This window comes from Vitis riparia, chromosome 13, assembly GCF_004353265.1.
Source record: "Vitis riparia cultivar Riparia Gloire de Montpellier isolate 1030 chromosome 13, EGFV_Vit.rip_1.0, whole genome shotgun sequence".
NCBI classification, from domain to species: domain Eukaryota; kingdom Viridiplantae; phylum Streptophyta; class Magnoliopsida; order Vitales; family Vitaceae; genus Vitis; species Vitis riparia.
In genome coordinates, this window is record NC_048443.1 from 3,360,200 (window position 1) to 3,387,675 (window position 27,476).

At 37.8% G+C, this 27,476-nt stretch overlaps 1 protein-coding gene across 1 annotated transcript; it reads right to left on the minus strand.

Annotated features, from left to right (window-relative positions):
* LOC117928151 (glutamine--fructose-6-phosphate aminotransferase [isomerizing] 2) lies at nucleotides 1–25,697 on the minus strand. The gene is made up of 11 exons (XM_034848036.1): nucleotides 25,228–25,697; nucleotides 23,819–23,991; nucleotides 22,669–22,777; nucleotides 20,186–20,331; nucleotides 18,684–18,848; nucleotides 2,199–2,559; nucleotides 1,868–2,118; nucleotides 1,641–1,755; nucleotides 1,256–1,511; nucleotides 998–1,166; nucleotides 1–360 (listed from the first exon to the last, which is right to left on the minus strand). The coding sequence occupies exons 1-11, from the start codon at nucleotides 25,451–25,453 to the stop codon at nucleotides 277–279; spliced, it is 2,055 nt and encodes a 684-aa protein (XP_034703927.1). The 5' UTR covers nucleotides 25,454–25,697; the 3' UTR covers nucleotides 1–276.
* Nucleotides 25,698–27,476: the final 1,779 nt, after the last annotated feature.

The window sequence follows — 27,476 nt, forward strand, 5'->3', positions numbered from 1 at the left end:
TTAAATCAAGCAGAGTCTCCAAAGCTTCATTGAAAGGCAAAAGGGGGTTAAATAAACAGCTAATATTAGGAGGGGTTAAACAAAATGAAAAAATGCAAATAACTGCACTATCACAACAACTGTTAATATAAAAAAGGAATAACAGACTAGGAAGCAAGGAAACCCCACCACCACCACCCCACCCCCCCCCAAGTTGACAGTTGTTCTTAGCTCGACTTCCTGCTTTTTAAAGTTGTAAGAGACAAACAACTAGGAACTTCTATAAATGAACCTTTCTCATTGGGTAGTCACACTCTTTGCAAGATTCCGAGGTTGGTCGACGTTGTAACCACGTAGGACAGTAAGATGATATGCCAACAACTGCACCGAAAGAAAATATTGACAAGGAATAAGTGACAGCTTAATTTTGTTTAAAACCTAACTGTAGAAGATAACTCCAGCTTTTGGAAATAAAGGTGACAAATACATTTCATCTATATCTCCTTTGAATGCAGATGCATATAACAAGAACTTCATATTGAACTTGAACTTAAAACTGTCTCAATCACAATCAAAGTTTTGTGACTCAACCAACTAGTAAATATTCTATCAAGGTGCTGATCCAGAACCACAATTCGAGACACTGTTTATATTTTTAGTCTAGGAAAAATGAAAATTGTAAAATGCCACCATTAAACCACAAGCAAGATATTCATGCATTTAAGTCTTTCTACAAGTTGCTATTATCTCTTTTATCTATCAAAACAGGAATTTCTTTCATCGAGTTGCCAAATTAAAGTACGAGAAGACATGAAAAAATGCTAGGGTGCAAAATCCTAGATAGAAAAATGTATTAACTATTTTAAATTTGAATTCCCACATTCCAAATAAAACATGAAGGAGTCAAGTGACATTTCAACAAGACCATGTATCTTTATAAATTGACCAGTATTTACTTAGTATTGCACAAATGTGGAAAGATACAGCATATATATTCAATGAGGTAGTATCAAAATACCTGCAGTGGAACCACATTAATTACAGGCTGAAGACAGTCCTCAACCTGTGGAACTTCAATAACTCGGCATGATCCACCAGGACACACAGCTGCTGAATCTCCTTTCGAACACATCATTATCAAGCGACCTTTGCGAGCATGAAGTTGCTGGATAACTGACTGCTGCTTGCTGTCAGCATTAGAAAATGTCAATACAAAGCAAGAAGAATGTCAAACAACTTATTAAGTCTTTCAATAAAAAAATAAAAAATAACTAACCTGAAGCAAGCATCACGGGTAGCAATAACAACAATTGGAAGATTTTCATCAACTAGAGCCAAAGGACCATGTTTCATTTCACCTGCAATTATTCCTTCACTGTGCATAAGTGCCACTTCCTTTACTTTCAAAGCACCCTCAAGAGCTGTTGCGTAGTTGTAACCTCTTCCAAACACAAGAAGGGACTGCTCAGCAATCAATAGTTTTGCAAGATCCTTCATTTCCTGGTCAAGCTTCAAAACCTCTCTGACTTTATCTGAAGAAAAAACACATAGTAAGTTCAACTATTTAGTAGCATTGGAACTGGTTTTGTGCATGTTCCTCATTTAGCCAACTGAAGGACTTAGAACCCTGGAATACATGAGAAAAGGCAACCGAAACATACTTGGCAAGTCAAATAAACCGTCTATTATAGACTCTCTCCTTCCTAGACTAGAACTTGTGTCATCTCCAATTGCCAGAGCTAACATAGCCATTACTACTATTTGACTTGTGTAGGCCTGTTTATAAAAACAATAACAAGATAAAACTCAAAATAGAAGACATTAAAAAAAATACAACAGAAAAAAGAAAAGGATAAAAAAAGAAAAAGAAAAAAAGCAATATCTTTACCTTGGTACTTGCTACACCTATTTCACAGCCAGCATTTATGTGAACACCACAGTGTGTATTCCTTGCTATAGCACTACCAACAGTATTCGTTATACCAACACATAGTGCACCATTTTCTAAAGCATATTCCAAAGCGTGTAAAGTATCTGCAGTTTCACCAGACTGACTAACAAAAACTGCTGTATCTTCTCTGTATATTGGCCCCTGCCTATCCAACAGATCACTAGCAACTTCCATTGTAACAGGAATACCTATGTTTTCCAGATCAGGGGGAAAAATCAGTACAAGAAAATGTCAAATCTGCAGAACCCAACAGTCATTCAGTAATTACCTGAAAGTTCTTCCAAAATGGGTCTTGCAGCTAAAGCAGCATTATAACTTGTGCCACAACCAATAAAAACAATTCTCCTGCTTCTCCTAATAGTTTTCAGGTGATCCTTCAGCCCACCCAAAAGAACAGTCTTGGATTTCGACGAACCTCCACGTATAAGCCTTCCCCGCATCGTTGTTGTTAAAGACTCAGGTTGTTCATGGATCTCTTTCTGCATATAATGCTCATAACTTCCTTTATTTATTTGCTCAACCTCCATCTCAAGAATGGATAATGCACGTTGCACAGAAGAAGGTCTAGAAAGAGCACCGCTATGTTTTCCCTTGGAATTGTCAAACTTGAGGATTGACACACATCCATCCTGAAGCAATCACTATCAAGAATTAGTGGAGTTTAATATTAACAAATACATATAAATTTTTAACTTTTGGAAACAAAAAGCCAGTTTAACCAGGAAAAAGGAAATTGGGATCAACAATGTAGTAGGTAAATGCACCTTATTTAGTAGAATGACTCTTAAGAGATCTAACAAATATCTTGCATCTTCTCAGATGTAGACTTACCAAAAAAAAAAAATCTTCCCAGATGTAGACATCAAATTCACACTCTTACTTGATTTACCCAAGCTAACAGAGTTCAAAAATTAATAAACAATTGCTTTTGGCAATAACATTAGTATCTTCTGCTTTCAATAGTATCTTCCGTCTCCTTTTAAACATCTATTTCATTTGGCAAGAGAAGCAATTGGGTGTAATGCTGATGAATCCCAGATAGACCGGCCAAAGGCTTTCTTTGGTATAACTTTAGTGTACAAAATTCTACTGCACCTTGGAACACATCATTAGGAATTTTATTTTATTTTATTTTTTTCCTCTGTTTATTCACTGTGGTAGATGGATTCCCCCCATCCCCCTCTCCATTCCCAACCTCTTGCCAAATGAGCCAGAGTTCACCATTTAGATTATTTGGTCCTGGCTAAGAAATATCATCCCTATTCTCAACAAGGTCGATAGAACATGAAAACACTTTTATGACTGACCTCATTCTTTGATATAATAAAATCATAAAGCAACTTGAATGGACTATAGATTTCTCAACCTTTTCCCATTCTTGTTAGAAACTTTGGCAAAGCCTGAACTAGAGATTCTAACATAAGCATGCAATTTGGGTTGCAAATTGTAACAAAAGAGGACTTATCTTAGTCACTTCTTCATGCAACAACTTTGGATCTTTTGGTACTGGCAGAATATTGGCCTCCTCACTTGATTGCTCATCAGAAACAAAATTATTCTCTGATCTTCCCACAATATTATTTTTTATTCCATCATGTCCAAAGGGAAACACGACTTATAGGGTTGAGTAACCATTATGACCAACAACTTTCACAAGAAAATATGATGGAAACCACATATGTAATAGCATATGAAACCTAAAGGTGATGTCGTTCGAATAAAATGGAATGGATGATATTACTAGTTTCATTAATTACCATTGTTGTATTCAGGACTACCTAGTGTTGTCGAAGGAAAAAGGCATAGCGAAGGTGGTAGAACCCTATTTTGCCCAAGGCAGAAGCCCACAAATAAGTGATAGCCTAATTGCTTTCATTATACTAAAGAAAGCCTAACGTGAAAGGCAAATCATCTTCCTCATATGGAAGGATCTTCACCATTCTTCCCATTAGCCAGCCATTACTTTCGCTAACATCTCCCAATGAGGTGGGATAAATAAGATCACACCTATCAGACCATGCTTTAAGAGCATGATTATATTAACTAAATAAATAAATAAAAGTCAAGTTTTCCATTGACCTTTTGGTCCTACTTTAGTATGCTTTCCAGGGGGGAAAACTTCATCACCTCAACCTCAGAGAGGTGCTTACCACACTATCTCAACACCTTGCTGGGGGCTGCAGATCTTCAAAAAGCTATCAAGATTCACTCACCTTGCCTGGTTGCTTACACAACTAAGCAACCTGGGAAGCCCTCTCTGATAACAACTACTGCTGCCAACATTCTATTTTTAGTGTCACTATCAATTACATTCTAACAACCTTTCAGCTATAGTATGATTCTAAAATTTCACCACAACAGAAAACCTACTGACCAAACACCATTCTTAAATCAAATCTTCAAACTTGACTTTTGATACCAAAATTGCAATGATATCATTTAAAAACCCCCCATTTTGGACTCAAAATTACTAAAACTAAATAAACCTAAACCAACTTGAAGAATTTCTGAATTCCTTTATTGATTTTTTAGGTACACACCATACACATATATATACACAAATGACTGAATAAGAAAATATCAATCTAGCTTGATTCTCTCCTAAAATTAGGAAACTGAATCATCCTAAATGATCTCTCCTTTTTTATTCCTAAAATACTTTCCTAAATTAAAACCTAACTTTGAATGCCAAATTTCAACACTCCCCCTCAAGCTGGAGAATATATATCATATAATCCCAGCTTGCAAGTTAAGTCTTCGAAGTTAGGCCTAGGTAAAGCTTTGGTGAGGATGTCTGCGGTTTGGTGCTTGGTAGGAACATAGTTCAATTTAACCGTCTCACTAGTCACCTTCTCTGTGATGAAGTGTCTGTCAATCTCAACGTGCTTGGTCCTGTCATGATGCACAGGGTTCTTTGCTATGCTTATAGCTGCCTGATTATCACACATCATCAGAATTGGAGATAAACTCGTTTATCCCAGTTCACTAAGAACCCTTTTTATCCAAATCCCTTCACAGATTCCCTGTGCAAGAGCTCTGTACTCAGCTTCTGCACTACTTCTGGCTACAACTGATTGCTTCTTACTCCTCCAGGTAACAAGATTTCCCCAGACAAAAGAACAATATCCAGAAGTGGACCGCCTGTCAATGATGTTTCCTGCCCAATCCGCATCTGAGTATACTTCAGTGTCACGGTTCTCTGTCTTTCTGAAGAATAGACCTTTCCCTGGTGTCATTTTTAAATATCTAAGAATCCTGTAGACTGCTTCCATGTGTTCCTCAGTGGGGCTGTGCATGAATTGACTTACAGCACTCACTGCAAAGCCAATATCTGGCCGAGTGTGTGAGAGATAAATCAAGCGCCCGACGAGCCGCTGATATCTCCCCCTGTCTACCGGTGTACTTTCTTTCTCGATACCAAGTTTCTTCTGACTATCCATAGGAGTATCAATTGGTTTGCATCCAAGCATACCGGTCTCCTTAAGAAGATCGAGTATGTATTTTCTTTGAGAGACTACAATTCCCTTCCTTGATCTAGCCACTTCCATACCAAGGAAATATTTCAAATTTCCAAGGTCTTTAACTTCAAACTCTTCTGACAAATACTTCTTCAAATTCTGTAATTCCTCCATATCATTCCCAGATAGAATAATATCATCAACATAGACTATCAATATGGCCATTTTCCCAGCATGAGACTTCTTGACAAATAGAGTATGATCAACCTGACCTTGTTTGTAACCCAACTTCAAGACTGCTTTTGTGAATCTATCAAACCAGGCTCGGGGAGATTGTTTAAGGCCGTACAAGGATTTTTAGAGTTTGCAAACCTGATTCTTTGCCATACTTCCTTCGAAACCAGGTGGTATTTCCATGTAGACTTCCTCTTCTAGGTCACCATTTAGAAACGCATTTTTTATGTCCAGTTGTTGCAAGCACCAATCTTGATTGACAGCTAATGAGAGAAGAATCCTGATAGTGTTTAGTTTTGCAACAGGAGCAAAAGTCTCCTGATAGTCTATCCCATAGGATTGTGTAAACCCTCTAGCTACCAAACGAGCCTTGAATCTCTCGACTGATCCATCTGCTTTGTATTTTATGGTGAAAATCCACTTGCACCCCACGGGCCTCTTCCCAATCGGCAAATCTGTGATAGTCCACGTCCCATTCTTCTCAAGTGCATCAATCTCATCTTGTACTGCCTTCTTCCATTCTGAAATTTTGAATGCCTCTTGTATTGTGTTGGGAACCTGAGTATCATCAAGAGAAGTAGCAAATGCTCTGTAAGATGGTGATAGCCCTTCATATGTAACATAATTCCCAATTGGATGATCTGTACATCTCCTAACACCCTTCCTCAATGCAATCGGTAGAGTAGAATCATCAATGCTGGGAATTAACACCTCTCCAGCCCTATCCTCACCTATGTTCTCTTTAGGAAGACTTGAATTGGAGTCAATATATTGGCCACATGTTGACTGTGATCCGTGCTCTAATTCCTGTCTTTTCCTCCTCCTGATGTAAACTTGTAAGTTCTCATTAGCAAGTTGTGGGGCTATAGGTTGAATAGGCATGGGAGACTGGATGGTCACAGGAGAAAGAACATTTGTGTGCTAGGCTGGCTGGACTGATGACGGCATGGGTGTGGACAACTCAGTGGGCGCGAATTGGGAAGGATTTGGTGACTCTGAGTGAAAAGAAGGTACACCCTCAAGAAGAGACTCCCAAACTTGATGTTCATTCATGCTCTCCCCCTGAACATGAGATTTGGGATAGAAGAAGACATGTTCAAAGAAAGAGACGTCCATGGTGGTGTAAAATCTTTTGTTGGTTGGAGAATAGCATTTGTACCCTTTTTGGGTTGGAGAATACCCAAGGAAAATGCACTTATTGGCTCGAGGAGCAAATTTGCTACGATTTTGAGGATACACATGAACGAATGCCGTGCAACCAAATACTTTGAGTGGTAAATCAGAAGAGGCTGCACGGGTGTGAGGGAATTGTTTTAAGAAAAGTTGACGTGGGGATTGAAAGGTAAGCACTCTGGATGGCATACGGTTAGCAAATAAGTAGCTGTGAGAATAGCTTCCCCCAGAAATAGTTTAGGACATTAGAGGAAAACATAAGGCACCGAGCAACCTCCAAGAGATGTCTATTCTTGCGTTCAGCCACCCCATTTTGTTGTGGGGTGTCAACGCAAGAACTTATGTGGATAATGCCGTGATTTTGAAGATAAGTACTGAGACTACTAGTAAAGTATTCCTTTGCATTATCTGACTTGAGGACTTGAATTTTGGAATTGAATTGATTTTGAACCATAAGATTGAAGGTTTGAAAAATGTGCCCGACCTCTGACTTTTCTTTCATAAGGAAAACCCATGTTACCCGTGTATGATCATCAATGAATGTCACAAACCATCGAGTGCCAGAAATATTTTTTATCCGGGAGGGACCCCACACATCACTATGCACTAGAGAGAAAACAGTCGAAGGTTTGTATGGGATTTGAGGATATACTGTTCGAGTATGCTTTGCAAACTGACAAATTTCACAGTGATAAGATGCTGGATTTTTATTGATAAATAATTTGGGAAACAATTTTGCAAGGTAAACAAAGCTAGGATGACCAAGGCGATAGTGTAACATTATAATCTCACTATCTTTATTGACCTTAGAATTTGACACAGAATTGAAAGACTCTAAGGGCCTGTTTGTTTAGTGTTTTCAAGAACTGTTTTCTGTTCTTGAAAACAAAAAACACCAAAAACTCGTTTGGTTGAGAGAGTCATTTTTGTTTTTGTTGTTCCCCGTGTTCTCAAAATGGCACTATTTAGAGAACAACAAAATGTTGTTTTCCCTGTTTTTCTACTGTTTACATAACAAAATTAAACAACAAAAAACTCATCTGTTCTCCGTGTTTTTATTTTCTTCCCGTTCTCATCTCTTCTCCTCTCCAGCACAGTCGCGTGGCCTCTTCTTGATTTTTCCCGTTTCTCAGTTTTGATTCAGGTTCGTGAAATTTAAATCCAATGGCACAATAGCAAAGAGACCCCTAAAACGGATCCAGAAAACACAGGGAGCAAAAGAAAATCAATTTTTTTGGTTTTCTTTGGGGGTTTTGCATGGATTTTCTCGAAAATCAAACGAGGATGAATTTTCCCGGAAATTGAATGGGGCATGGATTTTCTTGGGAATCAAACGGAGGTTGAAAAATAATAATAATAACACGATTAGATTAGTACCTGCGAGGATTGAGAGTGGCAGAGTGAGAGAAGGGCTTTTTTTAGGGATTTTTCCGGCTGGAGGGCAACTTCAGAAAAGGGCTTCTTGATGGCAGAGTGAGAGGGCTTTTTTAGGGAGAGGGCAACTCCAGAAAAGGGCTTCTTGATGCCCGAGTGAGAGAAGAGGGTGCCATTTTGAATTTTAGATTTAGTAGAGATAAAAAAAAAAATTAACAAACCACGAGAACAATTTTATCTCCAATATGCTATAATTTTTAATAAAGTTAAAGATTAAATAAAAAAAATATTAATAAAAATGATTTTATTATGTTTGATTTATTTTAAAAAATATATATATATTTTTATTTTAAAATTAATAAAATAAATAATTTTTTAATTTAAATGAACTATATATTTAAAAATTATTTATAAATTTATAATGTAAATTACTTGAAGAAAATATTTTATTAATTAGAAAAGAAAAAAAAAACATCTTTCAAATGTGTTTTTTGTTTTATTTGTTCTAATTCTTTTTTTATTAACTCAACCAAACATGTTTTTTTGTTTTTGAGAACAAAAACTGTTTTTCAAAATTCAGTTCCCAAACACAATTTTTTTTTTAAAAACACCAAAAACTGTTCTTAAAAACTATTCTCAAAAACAGTTTTTCAGAACAGTTTTCAAAAACAGTAACCAAACAGGCCCTAACATACTCTGAGACTGTACGCAACTTGCTTGAGAGACTTGGTTTGAGAATTGGCCACATGAGAGGAGGTAGAGCCCGGAACACAGTTCAGCACTGCCAATCATCTTCCCCGATTTCAAGTCCTGAAAAACACATGAGTTTGGATAAAATTTAGTAACACATTGGAGATCACAGGCCAATTTGCTAATGGACAAAAGATTACAATCCAAGTTTGGAACATGGAAGACAAAGTCAAGATATAAGTCTTTAGTAAGTTTTATAGAACCTGTCCCGGCAATTTTTGACTTTGAACCATCAGCAATATGGACGGATGAATGACCATTACTTTGCTTGTAATTTTGAAGAATGGCAACATCTCCTGTCATGTGATCAGAAGCACCTGTGTCCACTATCCACGGCTTCATTCCTCCTCGATTAGCAGTGAAGGCTACACCGGTAGTACAGCCACTGCCAACTTGGCTTAATAGTTTCTGTAGCATCTCCATCTGCTCTTTGTTGAATGGACTCGGCTCGGGAACAGATGTGCTCTCAGAGTTGGCAGCCACGTGTGCTCTGCCATCTCTGTCAAACCGTGGCTTTGGTTTCCAATCAGCCGGTTTGCCATGAAGCTTCCAGCAAGTCTCCTTATAATGGCCTGGTTTCTTACAATAATCACACCAAGGCCTATCCCGTTTCTGACGATCTCCACCACTACTATTAAATGACCGAGCAGCAAGGGCAGAGGCATCCAATGTTGGGGCAAGTTGCTCTTTGGATCCCATCATCACTTTCTTTCTACTTTCTTCACGCCTAACCTCTGAAAAAGCCTCCCTAAGACTTGGCAGGGGTTTAATGCCCATGATTCGGCCTCTAACATCATCCAATTCCCTATTTAGTCCTAGGAAAAACTTGAACAGTCTCTTTTGTTCCACAATTTTCCTGTATGTTGCTGCATCATCAAAACATTTCCATGAGTGAGTTTCGAATAAGTCAAGGTGTTGCCAATACCTTGTGAGTGTGTTGCAATACTGAGTAACTGTCTACTCTCCTTGGCGGAAGTCATGTAGGGCTGATTCAACCTGAAAAAGTTCTGAAGTATTTTCAGAACTTGAGTAAGTTTCTTTGGCTGCATCCCATATGTCCTTTGCAGTCCCAAACAGCAAGAAATTTTCACCTATGTCATTGTTCATGGAATTGATAAGCCATGACATGATCATGCTGTTTTCAATCTTCCACTTCCTGAAACCCGGTTCTATAGTTTCTGGCATGGCTGCTTCTCCAGTGAGGTACTCATCCTTTCCTTTACCGCAAATGAACAGCAACACAGATTGTGACCACTGTAAATAGTTATGGTCATTTAATTTGTGTCCTGTGATGAGAATAGGAGAGGAATCACTGCCACCAAGGTTTGGAATTTCAGATCTACCCCCTGATTTTGGTGACGTGACGCTGGATACTTGTGATGATGTCATTCCGTATTTTGTCATGGACCGGAAAGGTAGAAGAACACTTCCCAAGGCACGTGCAGGGATTGGAGTTGAGAAAAAATAGCCGGAGGACGTCGGAAAAACTGATCGGAGGGCCCGCGGAGGCAAAAGAACCCCAAAAGAGGCACGTGCAGGGCTCGGATGGCAGAAACAGGTACGAAGGGTGGCTGGTCGGCGTCAGGCGAGCCTGGAGTAGGAGGCACGTCGCCGGAAAGTGGCTCACGCGCCCTCACGCGCCGGCGCGTGAGATGCAGTCGCCGGCCGAAAAAACGCTTGTGGGCGGCGCGTGGATGGTTTTCTGGCTCCGGTGCTTTGGGAAAAGTTGGAGATCTCCTCCAGGCGCTCCTTGCGGAGTGAAAAAAACCGTCGCCGGAAAAGTTCGCCGGAAAAATCGCCGGCAGTGAATGTTTTCTGACGACGATTCGACCGACCGGAAAGCGTTTTCTCCCTTGGCTCTGAGAACAGGGACTGATGACCGGAATGAGAGATGGCCACAGAGAGAGATGGTCGGATTGAGAGATGGCCAGAGAGATTTGGCCGGAATGAATGATGGCCTGAATAAGAGGTGGCCAGAAGGGATTAAGGTTTCAGAAAACTGGCTCTGATACCATGAAGAATTTCTGAATTCCTTTATTGATTTTTTAGGTACACACCATACACATATATATACACAAATGACTGAATAAGAAAATATCAATCTAGCTTGATTCTCTCCTAAAATTAGGAAACTTAATCATCCTAAATGATCTCTCCTTTTTTATTCCTAAAATACTTTCCTAAATTAAAAACCTAACTTTGAATGCCAAATTTCAACACAACTAAAGTCGTAACAAACCAAATCTTTTACTTTTTAACATCCCAATGATGGAATAGAAACAAACAAAGAACACATCTCACTTATTATACTAATTAAACCCAAACTTTGGCTTCTTTAAAAGTAAAAAGAGGATATATAAGAATCTTCCAATTTCTATGTCCACCTCTTTGGCAAGATAAGTAATCAAGCATAGTGCAGGTGTATCTAAGATGCATAAATATCTTAGGTGTTGTATCCATGCATGCCTTCACAAGATGCCCCATTTACATCACACTTTCTTTGGAACCAAGAGAGCCTTTTCATGCAAAAATATCTTCTGTGAATCAAGATGGATTAACAGTCTCTAACTTTTAATGCAAGCATAAGTACGTAAGCACATATGCATATACTCACACACACAATATATAGAGTTATGTACATGTAAGTAATGCTTCTTAAGATCTTCGGACATGTCAATATCTCCATCAATAAGTCCTAGTAGTAACAATAACTTTGTCAACATTGATACTAAGACTTCAGAAAGTATTTATCAACATATTAGATAATCATCAACATACTAAGAAAAAGGTCGGTACACCCCAACCAGGGAAATTTCAGTACTATAAACCGGCCACACAAGGACATGATGGATCTCAGCTTCAAATCCAGGCCCAAGGTTGTCATAGTTCTTGGAAAAGATTGGTTCTGGTCAAACATGCCTTAGCCACTCAGCCAGAAACACATCCATATGATTTAAGGAACTTAGCAGACCTGAATCCTCAATTGCAATCCAGCATTAACAGTTTGGTAAACATATGCGACTATAGATATTTTCATTATATATATGTGTGTGTGTGCATATATAGGCTATAGAAAATTGATTGAGTAGCAATCAATTTTATTGATGAGGGCCTTGAGGCCTGACTTAAGTGGCAAAGGGATGGGAAGGGTTTGTAGGAGGTTCTAGGTTTAAGTCCCAATGGGGACAAAAATGTACCTATAGGAAAAAAATAAATAAATAAATAAATAATAATAATATATTGATTAGTAGCAGAAGATAACACAAAATAAATAAAATTTGAAGTGAAGATAAAGAATAAAAGATCTCAGTCTCGCAAGTTTCTATTCAACTCCTATGTTCAGAGTTACCAAAAGGAATCATTTAAGATGAGATTGCTGCTCCCTTCAGATGAATCCACCATTGAGTTCTCAGAGCTCAGCTTTGCATCCCTCTTGTTTCTTCCGCATTGATTCCAAATCCTTTGAGGTGAGGATTGTCTGGTCAAAGGGTAAGGGTGAGGTGCAGATAGTGGAGAAAGGTAAAGGCTTCCGAAGATGGATCAAGGCAAGTAGAGGAGTGGTGGTGTGGATTCTGAAGTCGATTGAAGCATGCTGAAAGTGGAGAGGGAAAAAACCATTCATGGGAGATGTGAATGATCGTGGTAGGAGGTTTAGAATAGAAATGAGGCAAAATGATGCTGGACGTTACCTCTTGTTTTCGGTCCTTTCAGAAGATGACAGGAGATATTTCATTATTATACCAAAGGGATTTGACCTCTTGGGTTGGGACTTATTCAGAAGCAAGCTGAAGAAGCTAGCCAGAGTTGGTGATGGCTCTAAACATGGAGCAAAGGACTATGGTACCTATGGTGGAAGGAATGAAACTTCTCTTGTAAGACCCGGGTTAAGTTATGTAGATGCATTCAAGAGGAAGGCTAAAGAAAGAAGTGAGGGAGTTCGGGTTGAAGTAGGGAACGAGGCTTACACTTCTAAATTGAAAGATCTCAGACGATGTTTGGTGGGAAGATGGAATGCCGAGAATGAGGCAGTTCCCGACTTAAGGGTGGTGGAGATTTGGGCAAACACCCATTGGAGTTTCAGTGGTCAAGTGAGTGTAGCCTCCTTAAGTGAGTCCTTGCTTCTTTTTGAATTTTCTAAAGTAGGAGATGCTCAAAAAGTGCTGGAGGAGGGGAGTCGGTGCCTTAATGGTGTCCAATTATCTTTAGATTGGTGCTCCAACTGTGGGGTGCTCTAGGAGGGAACTCCAGAGGGACGTATCTTGGGTGAGAATCCCAGGGTTGCTGCTTCAGTTCTGGAGTATGGAGTTCTTCAAAAGGGTGGGGGATGCTTGTGGGGGATTTGTAGATGTGGATGAAGAGACCAAAAAATCTAGTTACAAGAAAGAGGCTAGAATCCTTGTTAAGAACAATGGAAAGGAGGTGCCTGGAAGTTTAGAGGTAATAGCGGGATTAGCTTCGTTCTCTATCTCGTTATGGTGGGAAGACTCGGTGTGGTTCTTGGCTCTTCAGGTGGCAAATAGGTTAAAGATTCAAAGGGAAGGTGAACCAGAGAACAGGGCCTCCTTCCAGCAGGAGGAAGGGGGGTGTGAGCCACGCAAGATGATGCGCGTGAAAGGGATGTGCTATGGAAAAGGAGACTCTGATGCAGCCGTAGGTGATGGAGTCTCTGGATGGGGGCTCCGGATTCCCGAGGAAAAGGCTAGGATAGTAGGCGGTGAAGACCCTGTTTCTATGCAAGAGGGTGCTGGGTTGATGGAGGAGACGAGTGACACGACAAGGTATGGGTCGGCTGCAGCAGACAGGAGGGATGGAAAGTTGATTTTTGGTGGTGGAAGGAGACCTAGGGTTAGGCTGGGCGGGGAAATCTCTAAGTGGGCTGAGCTGGGAGGGCCGTCTAGTAGTGGGAAGTCCAAGCTCCATCGGGCCAAGCCTCCTTTTAAAAGATCGGGCTTGGGCTTATATAAGAAGAAAAGGAAATGGGTTGTGATTGTTAGGCCCAATAACTTCAAAGGGTTTAAAAAGGGGCCAACCCAAGAACCAATCCAAGATGCAATCTTAGGGCTCGCTACCTCTACGTCGAGGGACTTCAAGACGGAGCGTCATAGGCCTAGCTTGGTTGGGAAGAGCTCAAAGAAGAAGGCGACCCCGCTGGACCAAGGCAGCAGGGAATCGACTCTGAAAAGTCAATCGCCAGGTATGTTCCCTAGATCGAATGCCTTTGGGGGGGTGTCCGGGGAGTCCTCTGGCTTTTCTTCTCCTTCTACTTCGAGAATGGGGAACTCTGTGGAGTATCCGGTGGCATGGCAGTCTGAGGTGACGTGTGACGAGCCTTTGGAGGCTGAGATGCCGTTGAGGGTGATACTCAAGGATGGTCGTTCCTTCACCCTGCCAGAAGGGGTTACCCCTAAGTCTCGGGGTAAAAAGCTTCAAACACCAGCTCTTCACATAGTCGCAGCAGGAGAAGGAGAAAAGATCAAATCCCCTTGGGTGAATAAGAAATTTCTGGGATTTTGTAAGACGGTGGGGGTCTCGATTGAAGGCTTTGAAGAAGACATTTTGAGAATCCTTAAGGAGATTGAGAATAGAAGGGGTGTTATCAGGAAGTCTAATGATAGCAAGAGAGGAACAGTGTCCGCGTCAAGGAAGGAAAGGGAGCTGAAGAAGTTGGTCAGTACTATTAATTATAATGGGTTGGCTGGAAGAGAGGCAGAGGAAGGGGAGTTGGGAAAGCAAATTACACTGGTTCCTTATGAAGCTTAAAATAATGTCTTGGAACGTTAGAGGGTTGCATGACCCTGATAAAAGAATGGTTATTAAGTCAATGGTGAGAAAATACAAACCAGACTTGGTATGTTTTCAGGAGACAAAAATGAAGGAGATGTCTGATAGGATTGTAAGAAGCTTGGGGATTGGTAGAAACTTGGGGTGGGTTTCCTTAGATGCAAGGGGCTCGGCAGGTGGGGTGCTAGTGATGTGGGATAAGAAAGTTTTGGAAGGGTTGGAGGCTTAAGTGGGCTCTTTTTCTATTTCTTGCCGTTTTAAAAACTGCAAGGAGGGTTTTGTGTGGGTCTTCTCTGGTTTATATGGACCGTGTAATGATAAGGAGAGGAGGGAGCTGTGGAAGGAGCTAGCCGCTGTCAAGGGGCTGTGGGGTGATCCGTGGTGTATAGCAGGGGATTTCAATGCAGTGAGGTTTCCAGTTGAAAAGAGTAATGGAAGACAGATGTCAACCACAATGAGGGATTTATCAGGCTTTATAGAGGAGTTTGAATTAGTTGATCCTCCCCTGGGAGGTGGAACTTTCACTTGGAGTGGAGGGGAAGGAGGGTCCCTAAAGGCTCGATTAGACCACTTTCTATTTTCAGGAGATTGGGAGGAACGGATGTTGGGGGCAATGCAAGTTCTTCTTCCAAGACCTGTTTCTGATCACTGGCCGATCTTGTTAGACTGTGGAGGGATGAGAACAGGTAAAAGCCTGTTTAGGTTTGAAAATATGTGGCTAAGGGTGGAAGGTTTCATGAACAAGGTTAAAGATTGGTGGCAGTCCTATAGTTTTAGGGGGAAACCTAGCTTTGTGCTTGCAAAGAAGCTTCAGGCTTTGAAATATGATTTGAAGAGGTGGAATAAAGAGGCTTTTGGCAATGTGACAGCTAGGAAGGATGCTACCTTGGAGGATCTAAACTCATGGGACAATTTAGAAAGGTGTGGTCCTCTTTCTGAGGAAGATAGATATAGCCAACGGATAGCTAGAGATGAATTCAGCCACTATGCCATCCTTGAAGAAATATCTTGGAGGCAGAAGTCAAGGGCTCTTTGGCTAAAGGAGGGAGATAGTAACACTAAGTTTTTTCACCGTATGGCCAATGCAAGGAGGAGGGGAAATTTTATCAGCAGCCTGACTGTTAGGGGTGTTCGGCTGAGTAAAGAGGAGGAGCTTAGAGAAGGGATTGGGTCTTATTTTAAATCCTTGTTTGAGGAACCTCGGGTGAGAAGACCAGATGTGGAGTCAAGTCTGTTTAAAACGCTTGATGCTTTGGATAATGAGACTTTGGAGGGGCATTTTTCGGAAGAGGAGGTTTACAAAGCTATCTCAGAGTTGGGAGGAGATAAGGCTCCAGGGCCGGATGGTTTTACGTTGGCATTCTGGAAGTTTTGTTGGCCAATCGTGGGAGGGGAAGTGATGCAGGTCTTTGAGGAGTTCCATGTGCAGAATAATGTTTTTCGCAGCCATAATGCAACTTTTTTAGTGCTTATCCCGAAGAAAGGAGGAGCTAGTGATGTGCAGGATTTTAGACCCATCAGCCTATTGGGAGTCTTTATAAAATTATTGCCAAAGTCCTGGCAAATAGGCTGAAAAGAGTTATGGCGTATAGTCAGAACGCTTTTGTGGAAGGAAGGCAGATATTAGATGCGGTTTTGGTAGCTAATGAGGCGATAGACTCAAGGAAGCGAAGCGCCGGTGCGGGTTTAGTGTGCAAGTTGGACATTGAAAAGGCTTATGATCACGTTAATTGGAAGTTCCTTCTTTCAGTCTTGGAGAAAATGGGGTTTGGGCCCAAGTGGCGTAGTTGGATACATTTCTGCATATCAACTGTGAGGATGGCAGTTTTGGTGAATGGCACTCCCATAGAGTTTTTTTCAACTTATAGAGGCCGCCTAAGGCAGGGAGACCCACTCTCTCCTTATCTATTTGTGCTAATTATGGAAGCTTTTAGTAGTTTAATCTCTAAAGCTGAGGAGAAAGGTTTCATTAGAGGATTCAGGGTAATGGGGAGAAATGGAGAAGGGGCTTCGGTTTCCCATCTCTTGTTCGCCGACGACACTCTTCTTTTTTGCGAGGATAATAGGAACCAGTTGGTTTTTTGGAAGTGGGTTGTTATTTGTTTTGAAGTGGTCTCAGGCCTAAAAATAAATTTGAAGAAAAGTGAAATTATCCCAGTTGGGGGAATGGAGGATGTGGACAGAGCCGCTGCAGTTTTTGGGTGTAAAGTAGGGAATTTCCCTACTACTTATCTAGGCTTACCTCTTGGAACCCCTCATAATTCTTGTAGAGTGTGGGATGGGGTAGAGGAAAGATTCAAGAGAAAATTGGCTACATGGAAAAAACAATACCTATCTAAGGGAGGTCGTCTTACCCTCATCAAAAGCACCCTCTCAAATCTCCCCATCTATTTTATGTCACTTTTTGTAATCCCAAGGAAAGTGAGAATTAGATTGGAGAAAATTCAAAGGGAGTTCTTGTGGGGAGATGTGGAGGGGAGAAGAAGGATCCACTTGATAAGATGGACGGCTATTTGCAAAGATAAGAAGTATGGAGGTTTGGGGTTAAGGCACTTGAAGGAATTCAATCATGCTTTGCTTGGAAAATGGCTTTGGAGATTTTCTTTAGAAAGGGAGAGTTTTTGGAGGAAAGTCATTGTTGGTAAATTTGGAGAGGGGGAAGGGGGTTGGACCACTAGAGAGGTAAGGGAATCCTATGGGATGAGCCTTTGGAAAGACATTAGTAAGGGTTGGTAGGAGTTCTTCCTCAGAACTAGTATTTGTATTGGAAATGGTAGATGTACCAGATTTTGGTGGGACTATTGGGTTGGAGAGTCTAAGCTAAAAGAGCTCTTTCCTTTGCTCTTCAGAATTGCTTCCCATAATTCAGCTCTAGTGGCTGATCTTTGGGGGAGACAAGGAGATGGTGGCGGGGGATGGGAGGTGCACTTTAGAAGACCCTTCCATGATTGGGAATTGGGGGAGGTGAGTCGTTTTCTAATTCACATCTCTGCAATAAAGGTCCAAGAAGGGGAGGACTCTTTAATTTGGAAGATTGAGAGGAAAGGAAAGTTCAGTGTTAAATCTTATTATCGGTCCTTGAAGGTGGAGAACAGCCCCTTATTTCCAGCAAAGGAGGTATGGGGTCCGCGTGCCCCTTTAAGAACTTGTTTTTTTGCTTGGGAAGCGGTGTGGGTAAAATTTCTACCGTTGATATGTTAATGAGGAGGGGTTGGTCTATGGTCAACAGATGCGTTCTTTGTAAAGAGAATGAGGAATCGGCGGATCATATTCTAATTCATTGTGGTAAGACAAGGGAGCTTTGGACTGTGGTGCTCTCTTCTTTTGGGGTGGTGTGGGTGTTCCCGAATTCAATGAGAAATTTGCTTCTTGAATAGAAAATTAAGGGCCTAGAAAAGAAGAGGAGTGTAGTTTGGAAAATGGCGCCTATCTGTTTGTTTTGGTGTATTTGGGGAGAGCGGAATAGAAGAATGTTTCAAGAAGAAGAGAAGTCAGATATGAGTTTGAAGAATCTCTTCCTTCGGGCTCTTCTTGAATGGTCTCAACAATTCATGGACGTGGACTATTTCTCTTTTATGAATTTGTTGGGTGGTTGACTTGTTGGTCTTATTTGGCTTTTCTAGGTTTTTGTTTCCTCCTTTGTTGCCTTGGGTGAGGCCTTCTTTGTATATTGCTGGTGTACTTAGGGAGCGCCCCCTGTTTTGGCATGTTCTAATATGATTTCTTCTCTTGGTTTATCAAAAAAAAAGATGAGATTCAAACATCAATAAACAAGTAATAGCTGCATTGAGTCACTAGTCAAGCACCAAAAGAAGCACTTTTTTGGAAGATAATAGGAATAACTTAATCCAGAAGATCGATCAAACATAGGAAAATATACATAAGGTCATCAATCTTCAGAAAGATAATGACGCACACTAGGCCAACAGAAGTACAACTAGAGCTTGGAACTTGCAGGTTATGAAGCCAAAGAAGGGAAGTACCTTAAGATGAACCACTTCACCATCCTCAATCACCAAAACTTGTTTTGTGTGTTCAACTACAGCATTGGCGTCGCTGGATAAGAAGAACTCTTTGGGCTTGCCATCCTTTGAAAGGAATTTAGCATCATGAAATGAGGCTTCAACACCGAAATCTTCAGTTAGTTCCTACCAAACAGTGGTTAAACATGAAATGATCAGGTTATAATTCAAAAGAAGTTTCCAATGATAGCACTGTGTGGTAAAAAATAATCTTTTCAATTATGAAAACGATAATCACTGAATTAACATGATGTAGAAGAATTTCAAGCCTTCAAATGAATACTCAGATTCCATCTATGTGCAATCCAGTAAGCCAGTTAGTTCTACAATGTATACATCAGGAAATACAACAGTCACACACACACACACATTTTAAGAGTAACTTTTTTTCCTTCACAGATAATTCCACTTTCTTCCTTCATATATGTGTGGGTGTGCAATAAATTCACATGAGTTCCACTTTAGGTAGTTCCAAAACCCACTAAAAAATCACAAAGTTGTCTCACAGTACCCATCTTCCTGGTCAAGCAAATAGGGAGTCCTAATAGAGTAAATGTTTCAGCAATTTTCAGCAAGATATCCACAGCTTATTCTGCACAGATATGAGCAAACCAAGCAAAACAACCCTGGAACCTGGAACATTATGGGGCATGCATTTGAACCTGAATACACTCCCCAATTCCACAAGATTTCTTCCAATACCATTTTTTTTATTGGAAGATCTTTTCCAATACTCACAGGGCAGAAAAGCAACTTGGATTCAATAACTTAGAATTTATCAAGAAAGTTTAAAAGAAAACAAGAAACGAAATCTTATTTGATTAATATACAGCCACATTTATGTAATTATACATGAATACTTCTTACTAACTGGTGCTCACATTGGATTTCTGTCTCAAAAAAAAGTGCTCACATTGGATGAACAATTACTATTCAAGTGACATCACCAAGAACATCTTTCATATTATCTAGAAATTCCCTCATAACGAACCATGCTCATTACTAGGCTACCATAAAAGCCAACAAGTTGGTGCAATATGAAGTGGTTTACTTTCAAATGGAAGTCTTAAGTGTTACACATCACAGCAAGCATAGAAAACATCATACACACACGAACTTAATAAATAATAAATAGCCAATAATTACATTAATAATTTTCTTTCTTCTACTTGAATGATAGCCCGTCTATCTTGTACATTGTATTCATTTACCAACGAATTGTTGTTTCCATTATATATAGGCATGCATTATCATTTCTACAGCAATTCAATTAAATTCAACTACTTTGAAATCTGAAACAATTGGCATAAGTGAATGCAAATGTAATTCTATAACTACATTAGGTTGACATTTTTTAAACCAAGCCTCATAACAAAGAGTGGCTCATAACAAAAAGTGGAGCAACCAATGCCGATATAAGACAAAATTTTGCTTCAGTGATATATTGTTCAAATATAACTTACTTTGACCCCAAGAAGCAATGGACTACCACGTTTGCAGGCAATCAATTCATTTGGATAATGCCGACTTTTGAAAATGAGAGCATAGGCTCCTTCAAGATGCCGCATAACTTCAAGGACAACTTGACTAAATGTGACAGTCTGGTCACCTGCAACATAAAAGGTAACAACTTTCCTCATATTCTAAATTGTAATTGAGATTTTATATGAAATGGAAAAGATGCTTTAAAGAGAAACATCACTACTGTAATAAAAGGCACATAGCCACTCATAAAAGAAATCAAACCTGAACGCCATAAGTGCTAAGGCCCTGTTCCTCAAAAGAATCATGATGCTTCTCTTTCAAAATTAAACAGAATTTCTTTCATATGGTTGAAAAAATGCTAAAGGACACCCAAAATTGCTTAAAAGGAGGCAGATCCAATATGCCACTTACGCCCCAATACATGAAAACTCATACTACATAAATATATAGACATGCCTACATAAATACATGTACAAGATATATATATATATATATATATATATATATGCATGTATATGGGAATGCATGCAGGTATATATGCATATATTTAATTACTACATGAAAATTCAAGTGGTCATCACATGTCTATCATTCAAAAGACACCTCCAATTTTCTTTTACTAGCTATATATGATGCAATATAGAAGAAAATTAATCATTGTAACAATCAAGTGATAACTATCCAAAAAGTCTTAGGCCTTGAGTCCCTAAATGATTTTATCTTCAGGGTCCACTATGATTTAATCAATTTTTACTATTTATACCTCTGCTTTTTCATGCACATAAGTTTTATTTTTATTCTTAATGAATAGAGTATGTTTCTCTTTCTTTAATGAAATGTCTGTTTCATGTAAAAGAAAATGGTCAATAAAGAAAATTCATATTAAAAAGAAAAAAGGGCCATAGAACATACAAAGAACTAATTTAATGTAATGTATTTCAACCATCTCAACTGAGATATTTGTTGCCTAAACCATTTTTTAAAATTTATCTAAAATTATCAAATTGGGCTAAGTTTTAGCACATTCAATCTAATAAACAGGATCCTCCATAGATAGGTTTAGATCCTTCTCTTTTAAGTTAATATAAAATCTTTTCATTGACAACTGAACGACAAGTATAGTTACCTCTTCATTTGAGCATGTCCTCGAATTTTTATTTATTTATTTATTTATTTATTTTAAAGGAATTGAAGTTGAAATTTTTGCTGAACTCTGTAGATTTTTTGGGTAGTGAAAAGCTTTCTAGAATTCTTAGACCAATTGGCCTTAGCTTAAGGCTCATGGAAGGTGGTGTTTTTTTTCTTTTCTTTTTTTCCTTTTTCTTTTTTTGTCTATTGGGTAATCCTTGTGGACTCCTGCATACCAGGGTTTCACCTCCTTTATTAGGAACTTGCCATTATTTTTGTCTATAAAAGAATAACAGTGTGTCAAAGAAAGTGCTCATGCAGGTCCTCAATCAAATGCTATCTACATAAGCATCAGAAAATAGAATCAGACAGTGAATCCAATGATCCCATTTGATGGTTTAATTACCAAAATTAGAGTTGTTTTAATATATTATCAAGCATTTTCAATTATAAAAGAATTTAATCATAATTAAAAGGTATAATGATGTCCAAAGAATTGAGAGACCATTACATAAAACCAAATTTTAATTTCCATTAAATGACATGCAGGATTGAACTAAACCTTAAGAAACCATACGAAAACAATTTACAAGGTGATTAAGAAAGCTTTTTCAACAAAAGTGATTTTTGGTTAAATTTAGCCAATTAACCAATGAGTGTGTGTCTAATTATATCTACAATCTACTAGGTATTTTAGAGAATCATAGGGTCTATTTGGAAATGTTTTCAAAAATAGTTCTCAAAAGTACAATTTTTGAGAATAAGTTTCAAAAACAGTTCTCTGGTGATTTCAAGAACAAATGCCTCTTTGGGAACTTTGAATGTTTTCAACCTGCTTTTTTGCCAAACGTGTTTTTGAGTCTATAAAACAGTTCCCAAATAGGCTAATTAATTTTTTAATTAAAAAAATATATATTAAAACACCAAAGTGGCTGAATTTAAGCACATGGGATGCGTACAGAGAGGTTTACCACGTTAAGCATTGATATTTCTCTACTTAAGCATTTCAAGATTGCAGTCAAATCACTTTCCAATTGACACATCACAATGAATGTTATTCAATTAAACAATATACCACATGCACATAGCACATGTCCTAACAATAAACATGTATGCGTGTGTATGTGTAACCACAGATACTCCATCACTAAACATAACATAATATGATAAGCTTTAAGTCAAGATTCCATGGCATCCAGCAAAACCAATGCATTTAAATAAATCTCAAGATATGAAATGATTGGTAATTACGTGCCAATTTCTGATGCTTGAATTTTAATCCCAGTAGTAAATAACATCATAAAGGCAATTAACTTCAACTCACAGAAATTACCTTCTTCATTTGCTTTGTCAAAAACAAATTTCGCAAGCTTTGGAATTACTTCAGTATCAGTTTCAGATTCAAAAGTGAATCCATGTCGAACTAGAGTTTCCTTTAATACCTGAAAATGGACATGAAAACCATGTCAGTACATGCTCAGACACCAAAACAAGTAAACAAAACCCTCACATAAAAAGATGTCTTAGGGCCAAGAACAAAGAAGAAAACAAAATCCAAATTGATGAAGGTTCAAAGAAACTCTGTGTGAAACTAGAACCAGACCAGACATCGACCTGGTTGTGTGGTGGGGTTACCCACCAAGTCAATCAGTCAGACTCCCTAATAATTATGATTATGAATATAAAAGTATGAATACATGTAAAACTTTAAAATTAGACAAAAATGTCCATATAAATAAAGAGAAAGGCCCTTAAAAAAATTCAACATCTTCAATAGAATTAATAATAAGTTCCAAACAAACAAGCATTTCTTATTTTTTCTTTTTGACAAGAAACAACAATTTCATTGTGATGAAAACAAAAATGTGTTTCTGAAGGAGTTCAAAGCTTCTCTTTGATCCTCCATCAAGAAAAGCCAACAAGAATCCATTTTCCATGCATGTCATGAAAGATGTCAAGGAAAAACCCATAAGAAGCCAACTAAACAGAGACCCTGCTTCAATATCAGGAATTATCATTTTCGATTGGAATGAGCAACCCACAATATTGGTTTGGGGTCATAAATGATCCAAGTTTTACTACAAATAGATCAGCCCATTGAACACCTTGCACACAAAAATGTATGATTTGCTAAATAATCTTATCTTCATATTTATTCTCAAGGGTTGAGCTCAAGTTTCAATCCGGTATGTGGTATGTACTACGCATAAAACTAAAAAACCAAAAAAGAAAAAAAATGAAACAGTTTTTTTTTTTCCTTTTTTTTTTTTTTTTGGGACTAGAACCTCAAAACTCCCACAAATCCACCCCAAACTTTGACCACTTTAATATATATTTTACATGCTAGACAGAAAATATGTATACCACTAGGGGTGAGGAGTATCTGATCAATTTTTAGAACATGTTTTGTGAATTAAAAAATTGAATTCCAATAACAAACAAAAAGAGAATGAGTTTGGTAGGAAAAGAAAACTTAAGCAAACCTCATAATTAGTAACAACACCATTATGAACAACTAAGAATTCATTTCCAGGGCCAGAGGTTTGAGGATGACTATTCCTTGGAGCAGGCTCCCCATGGGTCGCCCACCGAGTGTGTGCTATTCCAGCATGTACAAAAAATGACTCCTCCAAATTTAGATCAGTTTCAGCAACCTCTGAGAACACCAAATCCACCATTAATTAAACCAACAGTCATGCCTGGTAAGCAAAGTGTAAATATAGAATCAAATTTCAAGCAATATGGTTAAAGAGTGATATGAATGCATTGGAAGCATGAATTATCTGTCTATAGTAATGCTCCAAATAGGTATAGATGATAGCACAATCCAACTATTCAATTTCTACAGGACTTATGCATACACACTTAAATCTATAACATTGCTACAGCCCTTAATGGCCCTTGTACTGAATGTTGGAAATTAACCCTAAAATTCTACTTAAAACTTGTAAAGACAAGGAAAAACAGTAAACTAATAAATTTAGACATCCACTAAACAGGAAATAAACAACGTCTATGTTTGAGGAAGTAGCCAATTGTCCAACTTCCTCCCTCTCTTCCTGCAACCACACCCCTGTGTGCAGTGCATGCTACAATTGATGATCATGTTTGATGTAGCATATTCATCAAACACATTAAAATTTGTAAATTGATCTATAATCCAGATTCCAGCTTTAAATGCCATGACAAATTTATATATCGGTCAAGCAAGATTTGGAAAAAATATATTGTTCTGAAGACTCAGACACCATAAAATAAAGAGACATTCACCAAGGGTGAACCTGGGATTCCACGAGAAAAATTAAGTGTTCCATTGTGCTGTATACAGAGCTTTGTCAAATCCACCCCATCCATAATGCAATTTCAACTGGTCATCCCAAAGACCTACATTTCCTTTTGCTGTCATGTGATTTAGCGCATGCATGGTTTTGCATGCTTAATTCGCCAGGCATAAACCGTTAAAACAATATAAACCCACCTATATCCAGTACTTATCCGAATGATAAAAAGAAAACGACCCCAAATTCAACACAATATACCCTAACCCTCTGTTTGGCTGCTGAGAATACCAAGGAAAAAAGAACTAAGTAAAAAATGATTAAACGTCTCGTGTTTTAAGCCATGTTACATCCCAAAAATCCCTCAAAGTTTAAGGTTTTTTCGGATGAACAGAGGTTTTAATTGTCTCAGTTTCCCAATAGATTAAACACCTAAAATCCTAATTCCATTTCCTTTTTCACCAATTCTCCCATTTCCTCGATAACCAAACACATAAAACTCCGATTCCTTCCCTCCTCTCACCAATTCCCCTGCTCTCTCCAGAACCAAACACAAGCAAAAACCAAAAACCAAAAAAATCCGACCAAACCAACGCATGATCAGAACCCCTAACCTTCGTAGACGGACTCGACGAGAGATTCGATGTTGCCTTCCTGGCGGAAAACGAGGGGTGTGGAAGAGAGAGTGTCTGCATCAAGAGAAAGTGAAGAATCAATTGAGATTCCGGCGGAATCGTAGCCTCTGTACTCCAAACGCCTCAAGCCATTGAAGAGGACTTCGAGAATGTAGCGCCTCTCTCTGTTGACGCTGTAGTTCAAGTAGGCGAATATTCCACACATTCTCTTCCAATTGGCCCGGCTGTTGTGCTCTCATGCAAATTGGAGATCCGATAGTCGTGGATTTGCAGCCAGAAACAGATATATATAGAGAGAGGGATCGAGTTGAAAAATCTTAAGAGAGAGAGGAAGGAAGGCGAGAGGAAGAAGAAAGAGTTGACCCTTGACTCGGTGGGTTTGTTCTGAGGCTGACACCTCAGTGCGGTGTCGTTCACGATCGCTGCGCGCCACGGCTGAGGGGTCTGATCGTAATTTCGCTGGGAGTAACCGTAAAGAACGAACTGGAGACGGCGTGAAGTTTTGGTAATGTGGCGGTGGAGTGTTCCTCTATGTCGTGGTGCAGCAGAGATGGGTGATCGGTCTAGTGACTTAGTGCCACGTGGAGACAGCGCTGAGACCATGGCTTTCACCTGTCTGATTGAGGGGTATTATGGTCATTTTTCAAGGGATTTGTTTGGTGTGATATCTTATCCTTAAATATAAAATCACGATTTTTAAAAATTTTAATATTTTTAAACACGTGATTTCTTTAAAATTATCGATGATGTCATGACAAGAATCCGTTTTATTATCTTATTTATTTATAAATAAATTTAACTTCCATAATTAATTCCAATGTCAACTTTTCTTAATTTAATATAGAATGGAAATAAAATAAAAGCAAAATTTTTGCAAATATATGACACGTGGAGTCATTAATATATCAATGGTTCCACGTGCCCATAAGCAACAAGTTAGTTATTTAAAAATAAATAAAATATGACTCTATTACTAACAAAAAAAAAAAAAAAACTTATCTTTTAAAGTTGTTTGTAGGAATTTTTTGTATGATTAAAGTCTATTTAACAATAATTTTAAAAAACATTTTTAGTTTAAAAAGTATTTTTTTTTTAAATAACAGTTATTTGGTAAAATTTAAAAATAATTTTTAAAATTTTTAAAAATTACTTTTAATATTAAAAATTTACATATAATTTTTTGAAGAAATATTTGATAATTAATTCTTATGTGTGTTATATTGATTTTAAGCAGTAAAATTTAGCATTTTAACATTTAAAAGAAAATTACTATCAGACGTTAGTTTATATTAAAAACACTTCAAAGAAAAACACTATCAAATATATTCTAAGTTATTTTATTTAGATTATTTATATTATTTAAAAAATAAATAAATTCAAAATTTAAAACAAGTAATAAAATTAATTTGAAAAAAATGGGAAAATATCAAAATGTCATATTCTAAATCAGATAAGGAAAAAGCCTTTTTACCTTTTATATTTAAAATCTAAATAAATTTTAATGTTTTAAAATCAATTCAAACAAAAAGTTAATTTATAGGTTTGGGTTAATACAAATTTAAAAAGTTAGGATTTATTTGGTAACATTATTGAAAATAATTTTATTTTTTAAAATTAATTGTTAAAATTGATTAAATACTCCCTATATTTATGAATTTATTCATTCCTATGCTTTTATTTGAAGAATCACTCATTTTTTACATAAATATCCTTGACTATTTCAAGTATTTTCAATATGTTTAAAAAGAAATGGTTATTTTTACAATAAAAGAATAAGGGCATTTTTGTCCAAATAAGACCAAAAAAATAATGAAGGGTTAAATTTCCAAAATTGGGTTTTCAATAACCTTTTTGTTGATAACCCCTTTTTTTGGGGTTATTTGATTAAAAGGTCATTAAAAACCCAAATTTAAAATTTTAGTCTATCATTTATATATATATATATATATATAATTTTGATAAAAATGCTCTTATTTGTTTATTATAAAAAATAATTATTTCTTTTAAAACTACATGTAAATACTTGTAAGGAGATAGGGCATTTATGTCAAAATAGGTTATTTTTTTAGTAAAAATATGAGAAAGATTAGATTCATAAATATAATGATTATTTTATTTATTTTAATCAATCAATTCTATTTTCTTTAGAATAAAAATAGTGTTGTAATTTTAAAAATATATATTTAATAAATTTTTGACTAAAAATAGATTTTTTAAATTTTTTTATA

Bases quoted from the DNA above. Each gene is read 5' to 3' on its own strand.
- LOC117928151 (XM_034848036.1), bottom strand. From the start codon at position 25,453: ATGTGTGGAATATTCGCCTACTTGAACTACAGCGTCAACAGAGAGAGG. The intron at 22,778-23,818 runs GTTTGCTTAAGT...GTCCATTTTCAG, and splicing joins GTGTTGTTACTAATTATGAG to GTATTAAAGGAAACTCTAGT. The intron at 2,119-2,198 runs GTAATTACTGAA...TGGAAAACATAG, and splicing joins CATTTTGGAAGAACTTTCAG to GTATTCCTGTTACAATGGAA.